The following is an 11,394-nucleotide window of genomic DNA, read 5'->3' on the forward strand; positions in this document are numbered from 1 at the left end:
CATTCTCCAATGCATACTCATGTGTCAACTTGATATCTCTATATCCATGACTTGTGAGATCAAGTCATCGAGTTGACCTACATGCTAGTCTCGTCGCATTAACATTGTCCCTGAATGTTAATACTTGACTAGGAATGATTAAGAGTAGTGTTCCCTATATCATCTCACTATCGATTCAACCAATCGATTGATATAGGTAAGAACCTTCTACTCAAGGATGCTATTATACTTAGTTATTTAGCACCAATACAAGTAAGTATAATAACCATAAACAAATGTCTTTATATACATAAGAAATATGATAAAATAAGGTCATACAACAATCATCAAATGATTGGCTCTGAGGCTCTAACTAACAGTTCTTATTGAAGGAAGAGGTAAATAGGACTAAAAGTTTATTAAAGAAGCAAGAAGAAGAACGAGCTTAATTTTGACTGATGCTTGGACCGACCGAAAAAGAAGTTTCATGAATTTGTGTGTTAATTATAAACAAGGAACAACTTTCCTTTCTTTTAGAGAAGCATCAAATGAAACACACATCAGGAATTATATATTTGAATATGTGAACAAGTGCATTGAAGAAGTTGGACCCTAAAATGTAGTTCAAGTGGTAACGGACAATGCTTCGAATAATATGACTACAAAAGATTTGTTGGAGAAGAGATCACATATATTTTGGACTTCATGTGCAACTCACACTGTGAATCTTATGCTTAAAGGAATTGGGAACCAATCTAAGTTCAAATGGACGATTGAGAAGGTAAAGAGCTTGATAATCTTTATTTATACACATCACAAGACATTGTCAATGATGAGAAACTTTACCAAAAAAAAAGAGACATAGTGAGGCCGAGAGTAACACTATTTGCAACTGCTTTTCTAACTTTGCAAAGCTTGATGGAGAAGAAAAGTGAATTAAGAGCTATGATTGCTAGTGAAGAATGGAATACTTGCCAACATTCAAAGAGTGCAAAGGGGAAGATGACATATAATACCGCTAAGTGTCTCTTTCTGGAATGAGTTAAGTTTTTGCTTGAAGGTGTTTGCCCCTTTAGTTAAGTTGCTTCGTCTTGTTGATGGGGATAAAAAGCTATCTATGGGTTTTGTGTATGGAGAATTACTTAGAGCGAGAGAAGAGATTAAAGTGACATTAAAAAATCAAGAGCTTTATTATCATCTGATTGTTGATATTATTAATGAGAAAAGTCGTAATCGATTTGATACTTCACTACATTTGGCGGCCTACCTTTTGAATCCTTATTACTCCTTCAATGACCAGAGCATAGGAAGTGAAGAAGTGGTCACAAATAGATTTTTTACTTGTGTTGAAGCAGTTTTTTCCAAATAATATTGATAGCCAGGTAGTAAATGTAGAGTTGTTGAAGTATATCAACAAAGCAAGGGATTTAGAAGAGCATTGGATATAATTGGATGAAAAAATTGATGAGAAATATAATTCGGGTAAGAACTAAATAATAATTGTTTACTTTATTTTATATATTTTTATTGTTTCTTTCATGATTTTGTTTATTGTTATTATTTGATTTATTTTTATTTAGTTGGAGAGAGTTACTTTTCGCACCCCTTCTGATACATCCCTCCGTCCGACCCCACCTCTCATTTTAATTTTCTTTCGTTTCTATCCTTTTTCTTTTATTCCTTTTATTTTTTTTATTTGTGTCCCTTATTCGTTTTCCCTTTTTTTTTAAAGTTTTGTTTTTTAACCAGTTTTTTTTTTAAAAAAATTTATTAATTTTATTTTTTTAATAATTTTTTATTATATATTTATAATCTTTTTTTTATTTTTAGTTATAGATTTTAGGAGAGGAGTGTTTTGACATGTGTTAAGGATTGGAGAGTGTAATTTAAAGAGAGTGAGAAGTTCTGACATGTGTCAAAAGTTGGAAGTGAGATAATTTAAAGGGATGAAAGATTTTGATATGTGTTAAGCGTTGGAAGGGGGTAATTTAAAGGGATAAGAGATTTTGACATGAGTACTTTAAAGAGAGTGATAAGTTATGACATGTGTCAAGAGTTGAAAGTGGGGTAATTTGAAGGGATGAAAGATTTTGACATGTGTAAAGAGTTGAAAGGGGGATAATTTAAAAGGATGATAGATTTTGACATATGTTAAGAGTTGGAAGGGGCTAATTTAAAGGGATGAGAGAATGACATGTGTCAAGAGTTGGAAGGAGGTAATTTAAAAAGAATGGAGGTTCTGACATGTGTCAAGAGTTGAAGATGCGTAATTTAAAGGGAGAGAGTGTTTTGAAAGAATAAAAAAATAATAAACAAAATTGATTAAAAAATAAAATTAAATAAAATTTAAAAGAAGTAATCAAAATTAATTAAAAATAAAATTAAAAAAAAATTAAAAAAATAAAATAAAATTAAAAATATATAAATATGGATGAAAAAATAATAAACTAAATTAATTAAATAAAATAAAATAAAATTTAAATAATATTAAAAATATATAAATATTGATGAAAAAATAATAAACTAAATTAATTTAAAAAATAAAATTTAAATAAAACTAAAAATATATAAATATTATGAAAAAATAATAAATAAAATTAATTAAAAAATAAAACTAAATAAAATTAAAAAAAAAAGAAAAAAAGGATAAAATTGTCATTTGACAGGGAGAGAGAGGGGAGAGGGGTGCGGTGTCATATCGGGAGGGGGAAAAGCAATTTACTTAGTTAGATGGTGACATCTTTTTGGAAATGGTATATTGAAATTGCAAAAGATAACTAAAGGATCCTTTCTTTAACTACAAGTTCTTCCGGTTGTGAGAAAAATTGAAGTACTTTTATGGGGGTAAGTACTTAATTACTTATTGTATATTACTTCTAATTAGTAATTACTAAATGTCTAAATATGTATTCAATATTAATATTTTTCTTTAATGTAGATTCATACAAAGAAAAAAATAGACTAGATATTAGAAGATTGAACAATTTAGTTTATATTCAATTCAATGTCAAGATCATCAATAAAAAGGGAAGACAAGAAGAAAAATGAATTGATGTGCTACTTGCTAGTAAAGCAATTATGGCACAAGGATAGATTGTTGATGGGGGAGATAAAAATGTTGAGACAAATATTGAGATGTTAGAGAACTTCACGAAGAAAAATTTGTATCGAGTGAAGAAGGAGAAAAGGAAAATATCATGAATTTTGAGTTTGAATTCGATACATAGAAAGTGTTGGAGAAATATGGAGATGAATTAGAAGAATAATTAGGGATATAAGATTATATGAGTGCCCTTTTGCTATTTTCAATTTTCATTGTATGTTGAAATTAAACAAATTAATATTTTACTCATTGTCAGTTTGAGGTTTTTTTGCAATTTTAGAATATTTTGAGTTTGAATTCGATACATAGAAAGTGTTGAAAAATATGGAGATGAATTAGAAGAAGAATTAGAGATATAAGATTATAGATTGTTCTTTTGCTATTTTGAATTTTTATTGTATGATGAAATTGAACAAATTAATATTTAAAATTTTGATTAATATTTTATTCATTGTCAGTTTGTGTATTTTTACTATTTTGGAATATTTTTATTGTATGTTGAAATAAAATTATGTATATTTTTTCTTAGGGAAGTCTTCATGAACGATTGGCTGATTGATTAAACACTATAAATTGATAGGGAAAAAAATTTGTTTAGGCGTTGTGCAATGGGTGACCGTCCGTATACCACCTAGTCCTTTTGAGAGCATTGCTTGCGAATCAAAGTGCATTAGTGGGGGGCCGACGTTGTTGGCACGACCCCTCCCCTTTGACTTTCAAGTTAACGCCGAGTTAAAAAAACTCATAGAATCGTGGGAGAGAAGAAAAATGTTTAACAGAAAGAGAGTTATTGTGTGGTGCAGAAGAGTTGTTTTTGTGATAAGAAAATCATCATATTTTTTATCTACCTTTGCGCAGTCTTATATAGTTGCGGAGGGGAAAGGTTTATGTATGCCCCCACACAAGTCGGCCAGGCATAATTAAGAGGGTGTTTGGCTGAGCTTATAAGTTCTCTAAAACAATTTATAAGCTGTTTTGGAGTTTATAAGCTCTTCAAATTTGTTTGGTAAAATTTTTTTCGAACAACTTATAAGCTGTCAAAATAAGTTCTTTTGGAGCTTATAAGCTATTTTTAAAAAAGTATTGAAGACCCTATTTTTTTTAAAAAATATCTTATTTTAATAATTTTTTTCTCTAAAGTATCCTTATATAATTTCATAAATCCTCATCTTATTATCCATAAATTTTTATAAGCCTAATATCTTTTTATCTCCGCCGACTTTTCTTCCAACGCTGTGTCATCTTCTCGGCCAATGTCTCTTTCTAATTTTCTCTCCCTCGGTGTAAAAATTCGTCTAAAATCCTCTATTAATAAAAATCTCAAAATCCTCTTTTAGTAGTATTATACCCTTTTTGATAATTTTATTAATAAAAAGATCAAGATCTAACAACTTATAAGTTCGTAAAACAACTTATAAGTTGTACGAGCTTATAAGTTATTTTTAATAAGTTTAGCCAAACACCCTCTAAATAGGGTGATAGAAGGGCCAATGACAGAGCCATACACTTACTATGGTCGAGCCATTAGCCAAGAGTAACCTCTGGTGCATATTATCTTATAGGGGCGGTTGTGCTGTAGTGTACGGTGACTGTGATCGTCAGGAATTATCATGAGGTTGAGGCTAAATAAGATGAATATAGTACGTGACTTGTAGTCGTCGAGCTGTCCTGTAAGACCGAGCTGTATTGTATGACGGAGAGGGCTATGGGTTCACCCTTCAACAAGTAATTGTATTTGTTGTCTCGCTCAATCATCAATTCATCTAATTTGTATTATTTGCTCACCTGACTCCATCTATATCTTGAAATCTCTGATTGTCCGGCTTCAAGTGGATCCTCACCACCATAGGCATGACAAGGCATCCATGATAGTGACAGTGGCAATGCGCTAAAGGCAGCATCTTTAGTACGCCCCACTAAAAAACATCAGAATAATAGCGAGCATCTGAATATATAAGGTAACATCTGACAACCCTCTATACGAGATAAGATATATTAATTAATATCTGAAACCCCTAATTTGCAAGCTTCCTGATTCAAAAAGAGAGTAGGAAGCTTGATTATTAACTCTTTCCTCTGGCAAAATTGTTTACTTTTAAACAAGGTTGATCCCTCCATGTAAACAACTGAGCATACAAAAACAAGAATAAAAGACTTGAATTATCTGTCAACTCTCCCAAACTTTGCATCTATTAACAAGTCGTTTTAGGAAAGGAAACGCATTGAGCACCGTTGATTTTCAAAGTCAGTTCAGTTCATACTAATGTTGAATTCAAAGTCACTCCAAGCTCGTTCTCACACGAAAAGACTAAGAAAAAGAAATCCACCAAGTCAATTGTGTATTTATAATTACTTGGAAATATCGCCAATAACATTGTCTAATTGTCTAACAATTTCTCACATCATTATTATACTTAATTAATGGTACCGATCACTAATTTCCTAATAATTTCTCAGATTAAAATAAGTAGATGAGTGAATCACGCGTACATGTGATGTAACATGTCTCGCCCAAATATGAAATCCTTTTAAAAACATTGATTTCTTAAGTCCACGTTATTTTCAAAATCGATAAAGAAGATGAAGATTCAGAGAAATTAATTTGAAGATTCGTTTAAAATAAATTTGAGTAAATTGAGCAGTAATTTCCTTCACATTTCTTTTTCTTTTAAATCAATGGCGTGGGCCTCGATCTATTTAAGAGAGTGAGGCCGGCGAAGCAGAGCAGTTGTCTGTGGAATTGCTTCAGTGTGCTTTGAGAGCGAGAAGATGGCGGAGACGACGCCGAATCACACGCAGTGTGTGTCCGGGTGGGCGGCGAGGGACTCCTCCGGCGAGGTGACGCCGTTCGTCTTCATGCGAAGGTGATGATGACCAACTTTCTCTTGTGTTTACTCGCCGAGGTCGCCGCGGTGTTCATGATCGATGTTTGGTGAGCGCAGGGAGAATGGGGCGGACGACGTGACGATCAAGGTGCTCTACTGCGGCATGTGCCATACCGATCTCCACTACATCCGCAACGATTGGGGCATCACCATCTACCCTGTCGTTCCTGGGTATGTAACAATCTCTCTCCACTTCTCTCTATTGATTACAGTTCTTTGATTCTTTTATCAAAGATTTAGAAATGATTCTCTATTAGATTAAACAGAGTAGTTTGAAGTCGATTCCGCCCCCTTGTTAATGTTATGCATAAAACATTATGATCCAAGAGATCTGAATAATAAGTGTGTTGTGCATCTCTGAAGATTAGCTGAGGTGGACCAAATTGATTCCTTTTTCATGGTCTTTGTTGGAGGCATAACTCATAAGTTCCTAGGGTTTGAAGATTGCTCCGACTCCATGTGGTAGAATCCTCCACTATGTACTCGTTGATCCAAATCCAGTGCCTTTGTTGTACAACATAACCTCCATAACATACCCAATGGTGAAATCTTCATGTCCCCTGGTAGATCGACACAAACACAGAAAATAAAAAGAGAAATGTAGCCTAGAAGAAATTCAACGTTATATAATAGATAAGCAAAAAATACAATGAAAACGGAGAAATTGATGTCCACTCTCACTCCTTCCCTAGGTTCTCTCATCATCAAATATGAAGAACTTCACCTTTACTTTCTAAAGAAAAATCCCTCTTTTCTATCCAATTTGTAGTATGTTTAGTCAATCATTAGCTCCTTTTGTAAAGTGGATTCAGAAGCATGTCTTATTTTTTTTTGGAACTACTATCTCACAACTGCAAACTGCTGTTTTGGAATTTCGAATGGAGGTCAGAGCATATTAGATCAGAGATCCAATGAGGCGTGATCAAACGGCTAAAAAGGGGCTCTCCATAAAAAATCTTATGGAGTTAGTTGCATAGGATTCATGTTCAGTTATTGTTGTCTGAAAATATCCTTTTGAATTAGATCAATTTGGTCTGGTTCAAGCTGAGATTCAATGAACCTAGAAGATAGTTTGCCTCACTTCTGACCACCTCTTAAAAATATATATAACTAAATGGCACAGTAGAGTTTAATACTTATTTGCAAGTAGGTGTTAATCGTGTCATAAGCAGAATGTTTACTCTAGTCAAATTGAACAAACATATGGCTCGACTATCTTCTTAACTCAAGCAATCTGTACATGCCCAGTCTATTTCTTGAAACTTAGCTTAAACTATGCTTAGAATAGCTTAATACTTATAGGGTTTGGTTCACAGCAACAAAGGCTTTGAAGTTTACAGAGTTAATCTCATTCACTTGCTAAATCCAGTGAACTCTGACGTGATTCAGATTTTTTGATGGCTTACTGTATGTTCTTGTATATATTCACATTCTACACTTATTGAACAAAAAATTGTGTTGTTACTTGCATTCCTTGAGAAAATTGTGCTTATCGAAAAGTAAACAAAGTTGGGATGATATAGGCATGAGATCACTGGCATAATCACCAAGGTCGGAGGCAACGTAAGCAACTTCAAGGTTGGTGATAGAGTCGGAGTGGGATGCCTAGCTGCCTCATGCCTCAAGTGTGATTTGTGCAAGAACTCAGAGGAGAACTACTGTGAACAGCTCCAGTTCACTTACAATGGCATCTTCTGGGATGGCAGCATCACCTATGGCGGCTACTCCAAGATGCTCGTCGCTGACAAAAGGTAAAACAGCATCGTGTATCATGACCACGTCAATATCTCAGTGAATTAGCACCAGTACTTAACCTTATGCTGTATGATCTTAATGTTCAACAATCATAAATTTCATGTGTATATATTATGTTCAGGTATGTTGTACATGTGCCGGAGAATCTCCCCTTGGACAAGGCAGCTCCCCTCTTGTGTGCAGGGATCACCGTATTTGGGCCCATGAAGCAGCACAACATGCTGCAAGCAGGTAAGAAGCTTGGCGTTGTCGGCTTGGGAGGGCTTGGCCACATCGCAATCAAATTCGCGAAGGCCTTTGGGCTTCATATGACAGTAATTAGCACATCTCCTTCCAAGGAGAAAGAAGCCAAGGAGCGTCTTGGTGCAGACAATTTCATTGTCAGCACTGACCCAAAACAAATGAAGGTACAATTCAGTTTAAGATCTTCCTCAAAATTTTCATTGAATGATCCTAATTTGACACCTTGTCATTAGGCAAATGTGAGAAGCTTAGATTACATAATCGACACAGTATCTGCCGTGCATTCTCTCGGTCCAATTCTTGAATTGCTCAAGATCAAGGGGACTCTGGCCATTGTCGGAGCTCCTGACAAGCCAATGGAACTTCCGTCTTTCCCTCTAATCTTCGGTGAGTTAGAAAAGTAGTAAATGCATGTTACCATTCTTCCTGATAAACAAACTAAACTTTTAATACTTGTGTTTTTGTAGGTAAGAGGACGGTGAGTGGAAGCATAATTGGAAGTATCAAGGAGACGCAGGAGATGTTGGATCTATGTGGAAAATACAACATCACTTGCGAGATTGAACTCGTTACACCTGACTATATCAACAAGGCATTAGACAGGCTTGCAAAGAACGATGTTCGTTACAGATTTGTGCTTGATGTTGCTTCCGAGTCCAAACTCTGATGGTTGATCACCATCAGTTGACTGAAATTAAGCTCTCCAGCCTCTTTCTTGTCTACCAATTTCACCATTGTGTACCCCCATAGTAGCATGACAGAAAGGCCTACTGGATTGAAATGACAAACCGTCTTTTAAGACTTAGTTTCAAATATATTTTTAATTATGGCCCGAGGGCATAAATTCCTAGTTCATGTTGAGAGGCAGTTGTATTCCTTCTTTTTGCTCTTTTCTTTTCCTTCTTGTGGGGCAGCATCACAAGACTAGCTGGTTCACGTAAGTTCCGTTCTAAGAAAAATCCAAGTCCAGGACCACGCCAATAATTCACCAAACGGTAGCTTTACCTTGATGCCAATAATTCCGTTGAATGAATGGATTCCACGGACAACGAAATATTATAACCATAAAAAATCCAATTGAATTTGGCAACAGCATCAGATAATATATGCAAATTTTAATGTCTAGGGGCGAATTGGACAGACATTCAACATTATCGCATCATTTCTATTGGAAAAAATAATAATCGTCACTAATGGTGGCCGTAGATGGAGATGGATGGCATGGTCCCTTAGGCTATGACCTTCTGAGAAAAATGCTGCCAAACAACTCCGGCCATGCCAGGGTCCCTTCAGATTGAAGAAGGGTCTTTTGATTTATGATCACTTTGTTAAAGAGGAGAAAAGGAAGATTTAATTATATTAATCATAATGAGCTCGACCACCAAGTTCAATTAAACAGGGACAATCATAATGAGCTCGACCACAAAGTTCAATGAAACAGTGACGCACAAATTTGACAGGAGGAAGGAGTAGAACATACAACCAAGCATCATCGACAACATAAACGCGGAAATTATGAGACGAGGAATGAAGACTTAGTTGGTGGGGTTGCTTCTGAAGGATCCCAGGGCCTTGACGGCCGCCGCCCGGAGGATTAACTGGTGGTAGATCGCTGCCGCCAGAGCTCCGACGAATGGACCTACCCAGAAGATCCACTGCGTCCGCCAAGAAGAGATGAAACAGGGTCACGAAGAAAATCTAGTTGAGAAAATGGTTTGAGCTGGTGAAATTATGTACCTGGTCATCCCAAGCCTTGTCGTGGTTGTAGATGACGGCGGGGCCCAGGCTCCGAGCGGGGTTGATTCCGGTGCCGGTGATGGGAATGGTGGCGAGATGGACCATGAAGACGGCGAACCCAATGGGGAGGGGCGCCAACACCTGCGAGCAAAATCGATTTTTATTTTTCATTTCTTGAGATGAGACGAGAAGGATGGGGTTTTGTCGATGTGGAGGTGAAAAGATGGGATTTTGACGTACGGGGACGTGGGAATCGCGGGCGTTGCGCTTGGGGTCGGTGGCGGAGAAGACGGTGTAGACGAGGACGAAGGTGCCGATGATCTCGGCCCCGAGGGCGGTGCCCCTGGAGTAGCCGTGGCTGACCTCGTTCGCCCCGCCGCCCAGTGAGTTGTACTGGTGCTTCATGATTCCCTTCACGATGCCCACGCCGACGATGGCGCCCAAGCACTGCGCCACCATGTACGACACCGCCCGTAGCAGCGACACCTTCCGCGCCAGGAACAACCCGAAAGTGACCGCCGGGTTTATGTGGCCGCCTGCATAATTAAACCGCCATCAATTCTTCGTTTCAAAGCCTGAAAGCGAGGAAATCAAATAGTAACCCGAGATGCCGGCGGTGCAGTAGACGAGGATGAAGATCATGCCGCCGAAGGCCCAAGCGATGCCGAGCAGGCCAACGCCGTCGCATTGGTTGGCGCTGTTCTGTTCCTTGTGGCCGATGACGGTGGCGATGGTGACGTAGAGGAAAAGCAGGGTGGCGACGAACTCAGCGATGAGGGCGCGGTAGAAGGACCAGAGGCGGAGCTCGCCAGGGTCAAACAACGGCGCGGGCGGCGGGTCCGTGTAGTCCTTGGCATGCGCATGCTCATGTTCCACCTCCTCACTAACCTCCTTCGACATGATTACTCTCTTCCCCTTCCTACCTTCTTTGCTTCTGCTCTGTTGCTGTGCTGCTCTGCGTCTGTGGCTGCGCAGTGCGCTCTTAAATGGTGGTTTGGCTCAAGTTCAACTTGACAGTGAAGGAATAAATATATAAATATATATATGCATATATTATTTTTCAAAATATACAAAAAAATAAAATAAAATCACGTGAACGGTTCTGCCTTTACTTGTCGTTACAAGTCGAACCAGAAAACGCTATTGGATATGTGGGATGGAGACGAAGCTGCACGGTGGTCCTGGTGGGTCCCAAGGACAGCCAGACCATGCATGCGTCGTCCTCGTCTCTTTACTCCGGCGGCTCCCGACCTCTTCCTATCTTTTCAAATCAAACCCGGTCCAGCTTAATTCGGTTCGGCTCAGATTTCTTATGCGTTGTTATTTTTTTTTAAAAAAACTTTTTTCCCCGTATTTTTTACCAACTCATTTGAGCCATCCAGATTCGATCGAACGGTGACGCCGTTTTGACTGCCCTGTAGGATTTAGACCGTAGGAAGCGAAGTGAAGCGCTGGTCGCCTCCCAACAGCGAACACGCTGTCGCCGTACCATCAGAACATAAGCGAGACGTTCGCTGCCAGTCTCGACACGTGTCTATCTTCCGTTCGTTGGCCGGCCCGTCTCTCTCTCTTTCCACCCACCCGTTGGAGCGGACAGCCATGGTCGTCAATCAAGCTACGGCGTCGAGGACAGAGAACATTAAATTTAATCAACAGCTTTCGATCCTGATGCGGGACCCACACCCCTTAAAT

At 37.8% G+C, this 11,394-nt stretch overlaps 2 protein-coding genes across 2 annotated transcripts; one reads left to right on the forward strand and one right to left on the reverse strand.

The window, feature by feature from the left end:
• The first annotated feature begins 5,771 nt into the window (after positions 1-5,771).
• LOC122041490 (probable cinnamyl alcohol dehydrogenase 6) lies at positions 5,772-8,815 on the forward strand. The gene is made up of 6 exons (XM_042601189.1): positions 5,772-5,946; positions 6,025-6,138; positions 7,491-7,718; positions 7,844-8,129; positions 8,199-8,352; positions 8,433-8,815. Exons 1-6 carry the CDS (start codon positions 5,852-5,854, stop codon positions 8,630-8,632), a joined length of 1,077 nt encoding a protein of 358 aa, XP_042457123.1. The 5' UTR covers positions 5,772-5,851; the 3' UTR covers positions 8,633-8,815.
• A 478-nt stretch (positions 8,816-9,293) lies between these two features.
• On the reverse strand, positions 9,294-10,708 carry LOC122041492 (probable aquaporin PIP2-6). The gene is made up of 4 exons (XM_042601190.1): positions 10,305-10,708; positions 9,943-10,238; positions 9,703-9,843; positions 9,294-9,620 (listed from the first exon to the last, which is right to left on the reverse strand). Exons 1-4 carry the CDS (start codon positions 10,600-10,602, stop codon positions 9,501-9,503), a joined length of 855 nt encoding a protein of 284 aa, XP_042457124.1. The 5' UTR covers positions 10,603-10,708; the 3' UTR covers positions 9,294-9,500.
• Positions 10,709-11,394: the final 686 nt, after the last annotated feature.

Source organism: Zingiber officinale, chromosome 2A (assembly GCF_018446385.1).
Source record: "Zingiber officinale cultivar Zhangliang chromosome 2A, Zo_v1.1, whole genome shotgun sequence".
NCBI lineage: Eukaryota > Viridiplantae > Streptophyta > Magnoliopsida > Zingiberales > Zingiberaceae > Zingiber > Zingiber officinale.

What these genes read in the sequence shown, in the direction of transcription:
- LOC122041490 (XM_042601189.1), top strand. Translation starts at nt 5,852, where the DNA reads ATGGCGGAGACGACGCCGAATCACACGCAGTGTGTGTCCGGGTGGGCG. An exon ending in CCGTTCGTCTTCATGCGAAG is followed by an intron (nt 5,947 to 6,024) that starts GTGATGATGACC and finishes TGGTGAGCGCAG; the next exon opens with GGAGAATGGGGCGGACGACG. An exon ending in ATGCTCGTCGCTGACAAAAG is followed by an intron (nt 7,719 to 7,843) that starts GTAAAACAGCAT and finishes TATTATGTTCAG; the next exon opens with GTATGTTGTACATGTGCCGG.
- LOC122041492 (XM_042601190.1), bottom strand. Translation starts at nt 10,602, where the DNA reads ATGTCGAAGGAGGTTAGTGAGGAGGTGGAACATGAGCATGCGCATGCC. An exon ending in CCCGCGATTCCCACGTCCCC is followed by an intron (nt 9,844 to 9,942) that starts GTACGTCAAAAT and finishes TTTTGCTCGCAG; the next exon opens with GTGTTGGCGCCCCTCCCCAT. An exon ending in ACAAGGCTTGGGATGACCAG is followed by an intron (nt 9,621 to 9,702) that starts GTACATAATTTC and finishes TGGCGGACGCAG; the next exon opens with TGGATCTTCTGGGTAGGTCC.